At 44.3% G+C, this 17,405-nt stretch overlaps 1 protein-coding gene across 1 annotated transcript; it reads right to left on the reverse strand.

The window, feature by feature from the left end:
* Window positions 1–1,400: 1,400 nt before the first annotated feature.
* On the reverse strand, window positions 1,401–17,135 carry LIPM (lipase family member M). Its single transcript, XM_028104627.2, has 9 exons — window positions 17,112–17,135; window positions 14,312–14,429; window positions 11,131–11,329; window positions 10,178–10,287; window positions 7,533–7,669; window positions 7,007–7,153; window positions 5,880–5,951; window positions 4,618–4,689; window positions 1,401–1,674 (listed from the first exon to the last, which is right to left on the reverse strand). Exons 1-9 carry the CDS (start codon window positions 17,118–17,120, stop codon window positions 1,405–1,407), a joined length of 1,134 nt encoding a protein of 377 aa, XP_027960428.2. The 5' UTR covers window positions 17,121–17,135; the 3' UTR covers window positions 1,401–1,404.
* Between the last annotated feature and the right edge of the window lie 270 nt (window positions 17,136–17,405).

The raw sequence follows: 17,405 nt of genomic DNA on the forward strand, positions 1-17,405 counted from the left end.
CTTTACAAGAAATAGAGCAATAGGACGTGGTGGTATCTGGATTATACTTCTAGAGGAGAGAGGGAATATCAAAATAATATTTCTCAAGTCCTTTGTCAATGAGACAGAATAGAAATAAACACATTTAAAGATGGTTGAATTTTGCAAAGCAAGACTGAGTCAATAATATCTTCAGACATGGACTAAGCCACACTATATGTGGTAACAAATAAACAGTCTAAGAAAGAATGATTTACCGTCCTTGAACAGAATAAGGGTTTAATGAAAATCCAATCCAGGAGTATTTATTGAACTATGTACAGAACCTTACAGTACATGTTTTGTGAGGCAAGTAGTAGAGTGTATATATAGATTCTGAAGGCTTTAAGTGTCTCTTAAATTATTTAAGATACATTTGCATTGAATGAAGTTAGCAGGTGACTCTGGGGGGTTGAATAAAGAAGCGAACTTCATGCACCAGTATACCTTCAATCTGGTTTGCAAAATTACACTCTCACTCACGTAACTTATAACTGTCATCTTGGAAACTGTGTGAACTGTGAACATTTTTCTAAAGAAATAAATCCAGATTTGTGGATGAGTTTGGGTACTTGTCAAGATCAAGGGACAGAATACATGACAGTTTGTGTCACTATGCTCATGAATTTCTAAAGCTTTTTTCCCAGTTTTTAATTTTTGAAGGGGGAAAATGGGGCCAGACATTGGTAGCCTCAGGCAGTAAACTCTCATATGAACTTGGACTTGGCACTAGGTACTGACAGATAGACGTGCTCCATGCAGGGCATAACGTACTTACTGGAAAAGTGACTAAATATCTTACCAAATTATTTCCTCTGAGACTCAACTATAAAACTTGGCCCTTTTTAATGATGCTTAAAATGTATTTCGTCCATACTGTTCTTTTTCCATCTCTCTCTCTCTCTCTCTTTCTTTCCTAAAACAGCTCAGCTTCCTGAGGTAGCGTGATGTCTCTATGGCAATAAGGTGAAAATGTCTAGCTTGTTTTGTTGTAGTTACAACAATCCAGAGATTCAAGACCTCTGTCGCTGTCCCCATCCATCATTTTACTTGACTGTTCCAAAAATATGGCTTCTAGAAAAAAAGTTAACATTGTAAAGGGGTCTACCTGAATGGTATAAAGAGTCCTGGTTAATTTCCGGCTGTCAGGCAAAACCTGCCCTTCAGGATGGCAGAATATATAACACAGGAAACCTATGTTCACCCAATGAGTATTTTAATGAGCTAAAAAAAATTTAAATGTCCGTTTTAGTGTCAAATACAGGAACTCTGAAGGAATGCGTATTATATCTCTGCCCTCCCTTCCCCACCCCCTTCTACTGATAGGGGAGGTTTCCAGTTTCTGGAAATCCTGAAAAATCCTAAGACTCATCAGTATCGGATGCTTCACAGCCTGATCTCGCACTTTCCCCGGGAGAAGCTGGTCTCCTCCTGCTTCATCAGATGTATGATCTCATTGTACATACGGTGAGGAGCATCCAAGCCCCAGATGAAATCCACATGTGCCCACTCAGGAATGTTCTTATGGTAGATGAGATTGGTCACCTCGGAGAGCAGCGTCTTCACGTCCTCTGGATTTGAAAGCCAGTCCTGACCCCCCGTCCACACTGCGGTGGGGACCATCATATCTCTGACCTTGTACCTTACGGGAGTTGGCTAGAAAAAAGGAATCATTTTTAACTGTCAGTAACATTTGGATTTCCAAACTCACGGTTTCTATTTCAAGTCAACGGAGTCAAAACATGTCATGTGTTGTGAAGAAAAGTGCACGGGCACCGCAGCCAAACAGGACCCCATCCAGAGTTGTCTGTTCAGCCCCTACTTGAAGGTACAGTCGGTTAGCCTCAGTTTCTTCATCTGGGAAATGGGGATGACGCTTGTACCAACTTACGAGGCCAAGTGACCAACCATGTGAGTGGCTTTCCACCTTGAGCATAAATTTTCAATTCTTTTTCTCCCTATTAATAAATATTTAAAACATACGTTGCCTTTGGAAGATAATGTTCCTGTCCTTTTCAAGGCTGATTTCACAAATTTCATGAGGCCAGAGGGAGAGAGATTCTCGAGGGAAAGGCAAGAGATTGGAGTCCCCTGAGAAAGGTAGGGGGTCTTCACAGAGACTTTCTGGGAGAACGGAAAGGCCTTGAGGCAGTCCAAGCTCAAAACCTGGGGAAGCCAGAGGCCCTAGAACTCGGGTCATTTGAGCGGGGGGGTGGGGGTGGGGTGGGGAGGGGTAACAATTAGACCCCTGTTCCAGTCCCCCATCACCCGAAGAAAGGCATCTAGGATTCCGAACTGACGATGTCCCTTATTCAAGCAGTGCTTCTAGATCAGACTGGCTGGCTGAGCCCTGAGGTTAATCAAGCACTTAGAACTCTCCACAGTAATGCTGAGCCCCGATTCTTCTCAGAAAATCCACCGTGGAGCCAAGGCTTCAACCCAGGAGTCTTGGTTGATTCTGTGGCTTTCTAAGAATTTAGAGTTCAAGCCTGAGACTGTGATTTACAATAAGGAGAAATGGGTCTTCATCCCCATTTCTGGCACAGACCTCCTCTTTACCCTTGGAACTTACTCAGTGACAAGAGCCAATAAAGTGTCTTTTGTTAAGTTAAAGAGGTGACTTTTGGACTTGACTGAAGGATGGGGTCTGGTCGCCAGTGGAGCCAAGCCTGTGGTTAGAGGGTTGGAACTTTAAGTGCTGCCCCCGACCTCCAGGGAGGTGAGGGGGCTGGAGATTGAGTTCAGTCACCGATGGCCAACAATTGAATCAATCATGCCTATGTGATGAAGCCCATAAAAACCCTAAACAAGGTTGGGGAGCTTCCAGGCTGGTGAACACATGGAGATTTGGGGAAAGCGGCTGGCTAGGAGAGGGCTGGAAGCTCCTTGACCTTCACCCATACACTTCCCTCTGCATCTCTTCCTTCTGGCTGTTCCTGAGTTACAGTCTTTTGTAGTAATGGATGATCTAGTAAGTAAAATGTCTCTCTGAGTTCTGTGAGCCAATCTGGCAAATTAATAGAACCCAAGGAGAGGGCTGTTAGAATCTTTGAGTAGAGCCAGTGGGTCCAGAAGCATAGGAAGTACCTGGGCTTGAGATTGGCATATGAACTGGAGGGCAGTCTTCGCGAACCAAGCCCTTACTCTGATGCTATCTCCAGATAGTGTCAGAATCGAGTTAGATCGTAGGACACCCGGCTGGGGTCTGGAGACCTGCCTGTTGGTGGTGGGGAATCTCCCTGTGCCCACACACACATAGGAAGTTGGAGATCAGAGTCACCTTTCATGGTCTAACTTAGATAGGAAAGGTTGGAATATTCTACGGCGCCAGTCATGTATTTTTCTCATTTTACAGGTGAACTGAATTCAGGTCTAACTCTAAGGAGCTCTGATTCTAGAATGCCTTTTTTGCCTGCATGTTTTCTTTTTCTTTCCTGCGGCCTACGTTGCCTGAGCTGCTTTCTCTAGAATTTAAAACATTAATGCTGATAAATTAAAACCATCTTGGAGCCGGAATGTTTTCTCCAAAGACATGTATTAGGAAACATTGAAGAAGGACCTAATAAAAAGTAGGTGATGCCCGTGACCTAGAGTTTGTTGGTCAGGGCACTCCCCAGTCTGTCTGACTTCCTAGGCTTTTATATCTAGACTGATGTACTGGAGTGGATGTTACATATGATCCAAGACTCTCAGGGGTTGGCCTCTGTTTGTCGGGCTCCCTCTGGCTTTATGTTTGTATGGTCAGTATTTGTTTGTATTCATATACAAGCTAACCAATAATCTTCAGTGGGGATTTTATGCTCAGAAGAGTTTAGCACCCACTTCTGACTCTCCACAACTGTTCATTTTATTCTAGGGCATCGACTGTGCATTTTCTTAGATAATGTAATACCTTTTCACATTTTTCCCTTGCAAATGACAGATGCATTAAAAGTGTGACCAGCAGAACTCTTAAGGATTATCTAGTCTAATAATAATAATAATTATTATTATTTTAAATAGGCTCCACACCCAGCTTGGAGCCCAATGCTGGGCTTGAACTCATGACCCTGAGATCAAGACCTGAGCTGAGATCAAGAGTCGGACGCTTAACCGACTGAGCCACCCAGGCGCCCCAGTCCAGTAATTTTTAAAGATAAAGACACTGGGGTCTGCAGAATGAAAGCAGCCTATCCATGACCCCACAGGTGGTAGGACCGAGGCAGGCACAAGCAACCCTCACTTGCCACTAAAGGCCCTCTTATGTGCTGTGAAGCAAACTAGTCCCTGCTATCTTCATCCCTGGTTTTGTTTTTTATTTTTATCTTTTGACCCTAAGAGGATCCTTCTAGTGACCACCAGAGTCTACACTCTTCCCTTCACCATATCTACCCCATCTTGCTCCTTAGAAGCCCAAGTGCCTTGTTCATGGTGGCCGACTCATCAGGAAAGTTCTCCTACTCCGTTACGAAAGCAGGAAGCGTCTTGGCGAAGCTGTGAACTTCTCTCTCTTCAAATGGAGTCAAGCCCGAACTCAGATTTGATTCCTGCCTCTACAAAAAAAACTGTCATTATAACTTCCCTCCCATTTATTAAAAAGGATGTGTTTGATTTTCTTACCTGATTGCCTTTCTCCAGATTTTTGGTCTCATTCCCCCAGTCAAATGCCCGGAATTCCCCAGAATTCATTGCCTAAAAAGAAACAAATTGACATGGCTTTCAAATGCATCCCTGGATAAGGGTGGGGTGAGCAGGTGCTACCAAGTCTGCAGTCGTAAGCCAATTGGAGGGCAAAAATCCACTCGGTGTTAGGATAATCTTCGAGAGAGCATAAGGGCAAGAGTAAGGCCCCTTCGGGGAGGAAAATGCCCTGGAGACGCACTTGCCACCTTGTCCTACAACTCCAGGAAGTGCATCCCCGACGTAGTCTGTGTGCAGGTGGCTGTCTCCGCAGGCTGCCACGGGAGAGCGCCCCCTAGCGCCGTGCCGTGTGGTGATTCAGGGAGGAGGTGACCAAAATTTCACCTCATTCAGAATTCTTCTTTCCTTTTGGCTGTAAAGTCTCGCTCCCCATACACACGCACACACACTCACACACACACAAATAGAGCCATGACCTTAGAGGAACAATTTAGGCTCTAAATCTTTAGAGAAACAGATAGAACCGATATTTATGATTTGTAAAGGTCACCCTCAGTATGCTTAAAACTTTCTGTTTGAGTTAGGAGCCCTCCATTTTTTTCTCAACGAGGCTGTGGTTGTAGTAGTTGAGAATCTACGGTTAACTATGATCTAGCTCTCTGTCTTTATCTCCATCCTTATTTCCACAGCAAATCAACCACTCTTCCGTATCATCTATAATGAGCAATATTAGGTGCAGTCCTTCTTTATAGGTGAGGCAATAATTAGCATCCACACTGTCCTTGAATGAGTTCTGGATGATCCGAGATCTGCCCCACTGCCCCTAGAGACAGTTCCTGTGACTGGTGATCGGGACAGTCCCTTCTGTGATTGCCCGTGAAATCTGCAGCACAAAGGACTCCTGTGAATTAGGTCCTGCCTTCTTCGCATTTTTATTACCACTTGACCATTGTGCTGGAGGAGCCGAAAAGGAGAATGGAAACATGATCTCCAGCCTCATCTGAAGTCACACTCTTAAGGCCCACTAAAGATTCCTTAAGCCAACCCTCCCCCCACCACCATCTCCTGAAAAGATTCAGTGTTCTGGATCAAATTCACGGTCAAAACAGCATTGCCAAGATCATTGTCCATCTTGGAATAAATGTGAAATAACCCCTGGGCTGTCAAAAGGACATCCTTTGACTGCTCCAGACAAAATACACAGAGACCCTTGGCAAAGACAACAGAGTTAGCATTCCTACCTGGCTCCAGTGTAGGATATTTTGCACGGACGTCCCGCCCAGAATGTGAGCGACATACACATTTGCTCGGCTCTGTAACAAAACACGAGTGGTTTGTGGGGCATGGAAAACTCACAAGACATGCATCTTGTCAAGACCACATCTCCAGGGTGTCAGATTGAGAAATGGGAATATCATCAAGTTATCAGCAATTATTCACACATCAGTAATATACACACACGCAATAAATAAAAAATGCCACTAAGTGTATCCCCGGGCACCCCGGGTATTTTTTCATCTGAGAAGAGCTTCCCTTTAGACATCTGACTTCTTCTTTTAAAAAACTTTACCAGAATAATTAAGGATGAGGGCTCTAGAATTGGGTCTGTATTCAAATCCTACCTCTGCCATTCAATTTTTAGGTCGATTTGGGAGTTATTGAAAGCCTTAAATCTCAGGACAGTAGTCTGTAAAAGGTGGCTATTGATCATACCTGTCTTATAGGATTGTTACAGGGAATCACTTAGCCGGGTACATAATAAGTGTGTATCAAATGGTAGCGATTAATCATTTTGTTAAGAAAAAAGGAAAAAAATCTTCAGAAGTGAAAGATATATTCCTCCAGCTTCTGGAGGTGCTGCTGGCAGACAGCACCCCACTGTCAGGCTTCCTTGGGGGGGGCCACCCCAGGTGCAGAAAGCTGCCCTGCCCAGCGTCTCCCCTGGCGACATCTGTAACAGATGACAGGTTGAGCTGTGAGTATAAAGACCAACCCTCTCTCTGTAACTTAGGACAGCTTAGAAGGGTATCCCCATCTTCACATCAACTGAGATTCCCACAGAGATTGCATCACGGCTTGATGTTTTCAATCTACCAAATCCTGCTTCCTTCCCTTCCCTGGTGTCATCCTAAGGGTATTACCCCAAATCGTTGTGCACACCCTTCTCTGCCTCCCGGTCTATGACGTCAGTGTCCAGAGATGCCCTTATGTCAACCTTGACTCAGACTGTGTTGAAGTATTTTCTGCATGTTAGTATGATTTGAAGAAAACGGAATAAGTCTCCCCTGGCATTAGCTCACTCTCAGGAGGTGAGACTCACTCCTCGCTTTGCTTTGGAAAACTAAGAATTGACTAGGCTCCCACTTACCATGTTCATATTGTTTGTATTAAATCCTCCCATAAGAAACAAGAAGTTGCTACAAATCTGATCCATAATCATCTGACCACACAGGTAAATAGCAAACTGTCTGAAGAATCTGGTCTGGTACAGAAATTCTTTTCTGCCAAACAGTCCCTGTAAAAACATGACATGGAATTGTAGTCATTACATCAGAGTCGAAAAGAAGTGAGTCTAATTTAAAGGCATACAGATCTTCCAAAACTTATAACGGAGCCCATCATAAGTTGAAAATATTGTAAATCAAAACCTGGGAGCTCTGGCGGCTGCCCAGCATCGCAAGAGAGGTTTGTCTCAAATATCACTAGGCCAGGAAAAGATCAACATTTAAAATTCAGAGTGTGGTTTCTACTGATTGCGTATCGCCTGTGCACCATCACAAAGTCGAAAGATCGTGAAGTTGAGCTATTGTATGTCGGGGCTGTCTGTATGTCTTAGCAAATTGGGTTGGAGGACTCGTCTACGCAGATAAGGAATTATCTGAGGAGCCACATACCTTGATCATCATATCCGGCAGCAACAAAAATTTGGTACCAGGGCTTGTTGCATGTTTAATAGTGGCTATGGGCGCTAAAGCAAAATACATTTTGATTTTCTGAGCCAGTTCTGGCATGGTGGAAAAAGCAACAAAGCCTACAAGAGAAGAGATAGGTCAGTGTGGATATTGCCTATCCCAGAACCCAAAGCTGTGATTGCACTTTTATCAGGTTATTTCAGTAACTATGTGTAATTGGGTCTTAACTGTCCTAGGAAAGTATAAGCTCCTTGAAGAGGAAAACATCAGTAGCCAACACACCTCGGTGTTCCCTACGACACCTGGCATATCTTTTCCAGCTAGTAGTTTCTCATTGCATTATCGAATTAAACTATTGAGTCCAATAGTGTGGACTTTGAGAAAATATATATACAGAGAATAACTATGTGCCAGACACTTTTCAGGGCACTTTTGTGGTTCTTATCTCATTGAATTCGCAGACTCTTGTGAGGTGTTTTTAACAAATCTCTACTTTACAGTGAACGGAACTTAGAACTAGAGAAATTGCCCTGTTGATCAGTAACAAGCAGGTTCTGTAATAAAATGAGTGTTGGGATAGCAGGGTTTCTGCTGGTCTCATTGATTCCTACCTTTCCTGGAACCCAAACTGTAACATGATCTCAAAAACAAGCTGTCTACTGAACTGGATCCTAACTGTTATTTTTGTCATAGATCAGGTCTGGGGCCCTGGCTAAATCAGTCTGTGCCCCAGTTTCTAAGCCTATGAAAGTCTCTGAATTATCACCGGGTAGGGACCATCCCTGTGGAGACTTGGCGAGAAAAAAGGTTATCATTTAAAGCCAGGGCGTGGTCACTGTATTTGAAATACTCTGCATCTGTGCACTCCCTAGCTAGGCCGATATCTGCAACTTGAGTGGGAGGCGAGCGGGGCAGAGGAAGACTGGTATCACGTGACACCCTCCCCTGCCGCGCCCCCCCCACCCCCCGTTCCTGGGGGTGAGTGAGTATTCATGAAGAATGCCTCCTTTTTTTTTTTTTTTAAAGATTTGATTTATTTATTTGAGAGAGAGAGAGAGAGAAACAGCATGAGAGGGGAAAGGGTCAGAGGGAGAAGCAGACTCCCCGCTGAGCCGGGAGCCCGATGCAGGACTCGATCCCGGGACTCCGGGATCATGACCTGAGCCGAAGGCAGTCGCTTAACCAACTGAGCCACCCAGGCGCCCTGAAGAATGCATCCTTATCAACTTTTCCCTCCACATGATTAAGCTAGCTAGCCCCATGCAAAGGCAGGCCCAAGAGTGACTTGTTCCTCTTGCTCTCCCAGGCGTACCGTCAGTAGGATTGGGTGGGAACTCCATTAAACTCTATTCCAGCTGGATTGTGACCCTATTAGAACTCCTCTCAAATGTCAAGTTTGAGAATCCTCGCTAACTTCTCCCAGCGATTCTTTCTCTTTATGCAAAGTTAGTACAGGTTCTCCATCTAAAGAGCTTCATGGTTGACAACTAGAAGAATCCCATGCTTTTTTGCCCCCCTTTTCTTCTTGAAATAGCATTTGGCCTCATCATCAGCACCTTTATCTTAATGTCAAGCTGGACAATTCGAGTGTAGAGCAAAGAAACTCTCAGAGGCCTCTAGCCATTAGAGCAAGAGTGGGGATTAACACCCCAGCTTGCTCTCTATCAAGTGTGTGGTGAGACGTGGCATCCCCAGAGCCAGTTAATGTTGTTGGAAAATCCAGAGAGGAAAATATGAAAGTCAGACTCTTTTCATTCGCCAGAAAGCACCAGATAAAAATAAACCCACTGAACTCCTGCCCTGAGTTCCAGGGGGGTGTGCTCACCTGTCTCCTCAGCATCCCATACCCTGCCCTTCCCCTATAGGTTTGGCTCAGGGTGAAGGTAAAGAGTGCTCTCAGCCTTCCCAGGGAGAACCTTCTCCCCATGACACACACTGTGCCCTTCCTTGTCCTGGTCTAAGCCAAACACTTTTCCTACTGCCTTTGGTCTGAGAGAGAGCCAGAGGACACAGCCTCCACTCCCGTCTCCCCAGTGATGACCTGTATCCTACAGGGGCTGTGAGTTAAGGTTTCCCACAAATTCACCAAAAGCAAAAGGACAACAGCACGAAATTCCAGACATTGGCCGTAGAAGGGAAGGAAGAAGACTTGAATGAAATCCACCAGCTGTCCTGTCTGTAATGTGACCACCATGCTTACTGTTTATGGAATTGAGTGCACACTTTGGGCCAGAAACTTCTCTTAGACTTGTGTCTTAGACGAAACCCCTGCCTTCACAGAGCTGATCCACATTGTCCCTGAGTAGTTCGAACACCTCTAACTCCCCTATGAGGGAGTTACTATCTTCATTCTGTAGATGAGGAAACTGAGATCACAGGGGTTGGACAATTCACTCAAGGACATTCACCTAAGAGGTGGTAGAGCCACATATGATCTAATCCCACGTCTGTCTGCCTCCAGAGCCCTTGCTCCTTCTGCTACTTTCGTCCCCGACTTCCATAGCCCTCAGAGTCACTGAAGAGGTCAGGGCCAGAGCTGAGAGAAGGTCGGGTGCCAGACCCCAGGCACCGCCGAGCACCATATGCCCACATCCCTGACTATACAAACCTGCTCCCATCGAACTTACCCATGGTGGTGCCCTGTGAATAGCCGACATAGTAGATCTTTTCCTGGCCGGTTTTGTGCAAAATAAAGTTTATGACTGCAGGAAGGTCAAACCTAGCCATCTCATCATAACTATAAGGGGGGGGAAAGACAAAGTTACATGAAAAATTAGAATCAGAAACAGTGAAAGCAGCCCCTGGGGTTTGCAAACAAGCTCCTGAGTCGTCAGTCCCACCAGCTTGTGACCGTGCCCCTCGAGACCCTCAGGATGGACTTGTTTCCCACCCGTGACACATGGGGGCCCCTGGGCTCACAGACTATTTGCACTATTTGTACCCCGCTGTTTCTCCAGATAGTATCACAGAGTGATAATCATCTTCAAGGAATATTTACTGAGCACATGATCTACTGCCTGGTGAAGGTGTCCTGCTATATAGTTAGCAAAGCAGCACCTGGCTATACAGATTCATTTGTACGGAAAGGATTATAAATGCCGCAGGGGCCCTTGTCCGATGACATGGATGAAGAGCAGGTTGAATGCCAATAGGTAATTTACATAAAAACATTAAAAACCTTTTGTAAGACCGTGAGATATGTATTAGCCAAACTGATGGTCCCTAAGGCTTAATAGTTTCCCCAATATCTCTAATGTTGCCTGATCTCATTTCTTTCTGGGGGTGCCTGTTCTTGTCATTACTCGGGGGGGGAGTTAGTCCCAGGGTACACATCTGCAAGGACGTGGACCTACACCTTCTCTCAACCACCTGACACAAACCACCATCTCACCCTATTAGCCAGACCCATTCTCCTATTAGGGAAACCCAGTCCCTCCCTCTGCTTCCCCAAATTAAAACAATTGGGTCTATCTTGGTAGGATATTGATGACCCAACCAAAGTAAATCATCCAAATGCTAGGAGCCACATTCTTTACCGGGTTCTCCCAAAGACATCTGTGTCTGCCTCCACTCAGTATACCTGAAAGCCCAGAACTCATCTTGGTCTACGGAGAGGGTCTTGTGTTTACGAGACCAGGTGTTCCCCCTGCTATTCCCCAGCCACACGTCAAAACCGGCGTCTGCCAGAATGAAGCCCAGGCTGCTGTTGGGCAGGTTGAAGATCCAGTGGCTGGCGTCCCCATTCAGGCCATGCTGCAGTAATACCACTGGCCTCGGACCTACGTGCAAGAGAATTTCAGCCATGAGACATGTTCTCCACCTTTCTTGTTACCCTCTAGTGTGCAAGCGCTTTCAAGCTCAACAGACCCGTGTTCAAATTTTGATTTAGCTGCTTGTTAGATCGATTATATTAGTTGGTCACTTAACCTGTCTGTGTCTTGATTTCCTCATCAGAAAAACAGGGTTTTTGTTACGACTAAATAATATAGTGCACAGGGAACAGACGGCAACAATGCCTGGCATAGAGAAAGAATCAGTAGAGTTTGGCTTCCATTGTTGTCTTCCTGTAGTTCTTACTCTCACCTGGTGTGTCTGGGCACCACTGAGGATATTGGAAATGCCCAGGACATAGTATAGTCTAATTATTAAGGTAATTATGTGATTATAAATATAATTAAATATTACATAATTATAAATGTATAGATAATGAACATATATATATATATATATATATACACCATAAAGTATAATCGTTTAATGATTACAGGCCCTTCATGTCAAAAAGATTCACAAGCCAGCTTGAAGGAGCTCCCACTGCCCAAATATGGGAAAATTTGAGACTCAAAATAAACAATGATAGCTATACATCGTATCCCAGTGAATAAATTAAGGATGAGTGAGTCTAGGGGCGCCTGGGTGGCTCAGTTGGTTAAGCGTCTGATGCTTGATTTCGGCTCAGGTCGTGATCTCAGGTCAGGCTCTCAGGGACCCATGACTGCTCGTGACCCTGAGATCATGACCTGAGCCGAAATCAAGAGTCAGACGCTTAACCAACTGAGCCGTCCAGGTGCCCCACATTGTACACTTTAAGTATATACTATTTTATTTGCTGAGATGAAAAGAATTTTTTTAAAATAAAGTGAATATCACCAATACTGGAATAAGCCATTATCATGTGCTTCATGATGTGACATGCTGAGGACACAACTTCACTTCTGCCGTATTCGGGCCAAAATGTATAACCTGAATCACATCATGGAGAAACATCAGACAAACAAAACTGAAGAGCGTTCTATAAAATAACTGCCCCCAAACTCTTTAAAAATGTAGAGGTCAAAAGAGACAAAACTTGAGAAATTGTTTCAGTTCATAAAGGAGACAAAAAGTCATGAAGACTAAATGTGGCATATGACCGTGGATGAGACTACTGACCAGGAAGAAAAGCAAACACAAAGGACTTGTATAACCGAAAACATTTGAATATGGGCTGTGCAGTAGATACTAATATCAATCAATGTTAATTTCTACTCTTGCTAAATGTGTTGTGATGATAGAAGAGAACATCCTTCTTTATAGTGAAGGGGATCAGGATACGACCCAACTTACTGGGTCCTTGCAGAGGCAGCAGGAGCTGGCCACTAGAGGGCAGTATTCTGCACCAACTGGACCAAAAGGGCAGATGGATGGATACCCTGAACTCCCAAACTCTGGGGTGATAAGTGAACGGTGTAAGTGAACAGGATGTGAGAATGGAAACTCCATCCATGAATAGGGGTGCAGGTGACCTGTGAGCTCAGGCACCACCACAGTCACTCGATGGCTTGGGAGAGCTGTGCCTTGCTTGCCTCCTAGGATTTGTGGGGCTCACTGAAGAGTTCTCTCTGCATCTCCAGGCTCTCTGTTTATGTGTATAAAAATCGTTCATTCATTCGTTCATTTGTTCATTCATTCGTTCATTCCACACATATTTATTAGCACCTAGAATGTGCGTGGCGTTTTTTTAGGCACTGGCTGTATAGCCTTCAACAAAATAAAGTCCCAGCTCCCAGTGAGTTTACATTCCGGTTGGGGGAGACAGATAATAAACCAGCAAATTATATTATCTATCCTACCAGGTGGTAAGTGCTGCAGGGAATGTAAGCAGGATAAGGGGCCAGACTCTACTAGGTGACAAGGAGCTGCTTCAAACGCACTGAGGTTGGAGCATGCTGGACATACAGAAGGGACAGCTATGCAGCTGGTAAAAAAAAAAAAAAAAAAGCTGGTCTTCAAAAAGCTGCACACGTGTAAATTGGAATAAAATAGAACCCTGAAGTTTGCTTATGCCAAAGATGATAGCATTTGCCCAGCAGTCTTTGGTCCTAGTTGAGAACATGGGCTACAGTGGCAGACAGGTCTTGATTTGACTGCGGGTTTTGCAATATTCTGGCAAGTGCTAGCATAGACCTTCTGGACAAGTTACTTAACCTCTGTGAGTGGCAGTTTCTTCAGATTATTGTGGAAGTTAAGAGAAACTAATGCAAATAAAGCACAAGCTATCAGAGCTGGCTTTTAGAAAGAACACAGTATAAAATTTTATTATCTGTACTCATGACAAATACTGTAGTTGCTGCTATAAATGTAGAGCTAGAGTATTCAAAGGAATACAGAACACTTTCATTGGTAATGAATGTGAATATTTTTTAAAAACCAGCAATAGCTGAAAACCCCATATACAAAAAATGGGATTGTATGAATTGAAGAAATGTATCAGAAAATTAAAAATGTACATCTATTTCCTGATTCTTAAAAAAACTTCAGTGAAAAGCTGAGCAACATCTCAAATACTTAAAGTGCTGTATGGACGGGGAATGCAGAGTACGCAGGGGTAAGCGCCAGGTGCCATATTGGAGTTTGCCTTCTTCATGAGCAGGGGTTGATATGGTCTGTTCAAGAGACCATCAGTGGATATTCTAGACTATCTATCTAAGAGGGGTTTGGGGAATGGGTTAAGTGCTAGAAAGCGTCAAGAAATGGGCCTTTCTTGAAGGTCTTTTTTTGTTTTAAAGCAAACGCTATGTTTCTTTGAGATCATTCCGGATATTTGGGGTAAATGGGGTGGTGTTGATGGGGAGGAAGGGGGAGTGAAGCTATTTTTGGCTCAAACAATGGGCCCCAGTCTATAACAAGAACCCAGACTCCCCTCTACACACTCAAACCACAAGGAAATCATTACTATAGAGAAGGCTGCCATGTTGGGGTGGCATGGGGGTGAACCATACCTGTTTTCTTAAGCTGCGCTGGGCCTTGAGGAATTCTGTTAACTGAAAGGATGTACCCATCTTCTGTCACAACCTCATACTCTTCACAAGGGTAGCCTTGATGTCGGATGATTTCGCTCTAAGGAAAAGGCAGTGTCTTTTGAGTTCAGTTCCGTATGGCTATGCTCTCAACGATCCAAAAGTAACAGGTAGATTCCTTGACTCTGGAAGTTATAGAAAGGGGTCCCACGTTTTCCCTAGTTACTCATGTTATCTTAGAAGAACTAGCCAGCCCTCTCTAGTACTCATTTTCTTTGCCTTTAATGTAGAGACTGGACTAGAACAATGGTTCTCAAAGTGTGGGCCCTGGACCAAAAGGCTCAGCATCACTTGGGCCCTTGCTAGAGATACAAATGATCAGTTTCCACCCAAACTGATTGAATTGGGAACTCTGAGGATGGGGCCCAGCAATCTGTGTTTTAATAAGCTCCTTTGGAAATTCTGATTCACTGTATTGTTTAAGGACCACTAGACCGGAAGACTGATTCCAAAGCCTGGGTGCATGCCAGAATTATCTGGGGGCACTTAAACCTACAGATTCCTGGGCTCACTTCAGGTTAGGGGCCAGGTAATTGTAATGCACCCAGTGAGGCGTTCTTCCTAGGACAGCTTATGAGAACCTTCAGACCACGCGTTCCCTACGATTCTCTTCATCTCTGAGAATCACAGATTCAAGAGCAGTAGCTCTTAACATGTTTAGGTCAGGGATCCCTCAGGGAATTTGAGGAGAACCTTAAAAATGAACATGCACATGGACACACAGACACATTTTTTATATTTACTCTCAGGGGTTCCTGATTCCTGGTTGCCTATATATGGATCCCTGTTTAAGGACCTCTACTCTATACAGTCATTACATGTGGAAACTCTTTGTAAAATATGAAGCTTCGGAAATCTCTTCAGTAGCCTCCCTATTTCCACCCACCTTCATCACCCCGAGGAGGGAATCATTTCTCTCAGCTTTAACAGGACCGAGAGAGGAGAAAGCCAGGGGTGAAATGCCCAGTGTAGAGCAAGGGAAAAGGGGCATAGTAGTTAAGAGAAAGACCCTGAGGTCTCCCTGCCTGCGTTTTAATCCTGGTTCTAACACAAACTAGCTATGTGATCTTGGGAAAATAGTTAACCTGTCCCTGTTCCTCAACTCACTCATCTGCAAGTCACGTGTACCAATGGTCTTTACTCCATGGGGTTCTGGCAAGGAATGTGAAGACACAATGCACATATATAATACTCACTCGGTTACCTGGAATGTAGTAGGCATTCGGTGAGCATCAGTGACTACTAGAATTAAAAATCACCCCCAACTTCTCAAGTAACTCTTATTTATTTGCAGACTTCAGCTTAAGAGATCTTTTTCCAGAAAAACTTCCCTGAATTCCCTGGATTATGTCCCCCTTGTCTACATTTTCTTCCTCGATTTCACTGCTTTTGTAATTAGTAACTGAGGGTCTATTTTCCCTGCTGGACCCTAAGTTCCATGAACTGGGGTCTTTTGGTATTCGTAGATCTCTCTGGAATCTCACTGACTAGTGCAGTATCAAGGGCCTGTTAGGTGCTCAATTAACACTAGCTAGAAAGAAACAAGCAAGAAGCCAGTTGTATCCCAAAATACAGGATAGATTATATCCATATAAATCCATCTACAGAATCAAACCCATCCAGGCTCTGAACCACTCGTGTTCTACCTCATCGAATGTATCCCAGTAATTATATGGATTTCCTATTTTACTTTGCTTCTCCAGGCATAAACACTCAATGGCAGAGTCCAATTTAATGGGTTTTGGTATTAGGGTTCCTGAAGACCCAACAGCGCCAAGTGCTGGACACACCCAGTGGGTGAGGTTCAGGGAGACCGGTTCTGCCTATAGCCGAAGACATCGCCTCCATGCAATAACTCAGAGGAATGTGTGTGGGATCTTCCCAGGGCCGGTGAGCTGGCAGGAGCCTCTCCTCACCTGGGAGGGTTGATTGCACGTTGGTTACAATTATGAGCTTTGTGTCCAGGCAGGCCCGGATCTAAATTGCAGCTCTGCTCTCTGAAGTGGCATGGCCTAACTTAAGTTGCCAATAGCCCCTTATTCTCAGGTCCTTGATTTTGAAAAATGGGGCTGATCCCGTCCACTGAGCCATACCTTGACAACTTTCGATCACCGTGTCTGCCAAGTGGTAAGTATAACTACGTGGTGGGCATTCCTAAACTCAACCCAGAACCTGAAAGTAAGCCCAGCACTGGGATACCTAGAAAGATGCCACATCATTCATGAGCCTTACGTACATGAGGCCCTCTAGATTTTACCAAGGCCAGTCAACTGAGGTCCCAGTCTAAAAGAGGGTATGGAGAACAGAAGCTACTAGAAGCCGGCGTCCTGACAGTAGGAAGGGAGGACTGAGCAAGTCAAAAAGGAATAAAAATCATAGCTAAAGTGGAATTGCCAAGGGTCTGGGTGTGGCTCAAGATGCCACGATGATGTCTCTGCTCGTAGAACGAACCGAAGAATCCAAGGAAAAGTTACCTTGTGCTTGGGGCAAAGGGATTAAGTCATTCACCCGAGTTTACTGAATCTGTTCAAGGAGGACAAAGGTTGACACAGACCGAGGTTAGCATTCTTCCCAGTACAACATGCTTATTTATAACTATGCTCTGCTAGCAAAAATCACCACCACATAGAAATATAATATATAATGCAGATAATGCACAGATGCACAAGTTAGCATGTGAACCGCTTCATTTCCCCCCAAACACAGAAAAATCCCAACTTACAATATTCATGAATGCTTCCGGATCCGCAGCTTTAGTTGGCATACATCCTGAATTCACATTTCTTTGGAACAAATACGCCACCAGAATCAAAAGCCACATCTCCGTTCTGTGTGAGACAATCCACACTCTTGACAAGATTTTTGGCAAGATCCAACATCAGCATTTATTTTATTTTTTTTTCCTGGCAGTATCACCACTAATCCTAATGTCAGAAGGATCTACAGCTTTAAAAACTGTTTCCTATATGTTCCGTCCAGGATTCCTCCCCTAAATTCAGAAACAAATTCAACAATC

This window comes from Eumetopias jubatus, unplaced genomic scaffold (assembly GCF_037043125.1).
Source record: "Eumetopias jubatus isolate StellerSeaLion01/CBP00866 unplaced genomic scaffold, mEumJub1_p1.0 scaffold_17, whole genome shotgun sequence".
NCBI lineage: Eukaryota > Metazoa > Chordata > Mammalia > Carnivora > Otariidae > Eumetopias > Eumetopias jubatus.

Bases quoted from the DNA above. Each gene is read 5' to 3' on its own strand.
- LIPM (XM_028104627.2), bottom strand. The intron at 10,288-11,130 runs GTATACTGAGTG...CCCCCCTTATAG, and splicing joins GATGAGTTCTGGGCTTTCAG to TTATGATGAGATGGCTAGGT. The intron at 7,154-7,532 runs GTATGTGGCTCC...ATGTTTTTACAG, and splicing joins TGCCGGATATGATGATCAAG to GGACTGTTTGGCAGAAAAGA.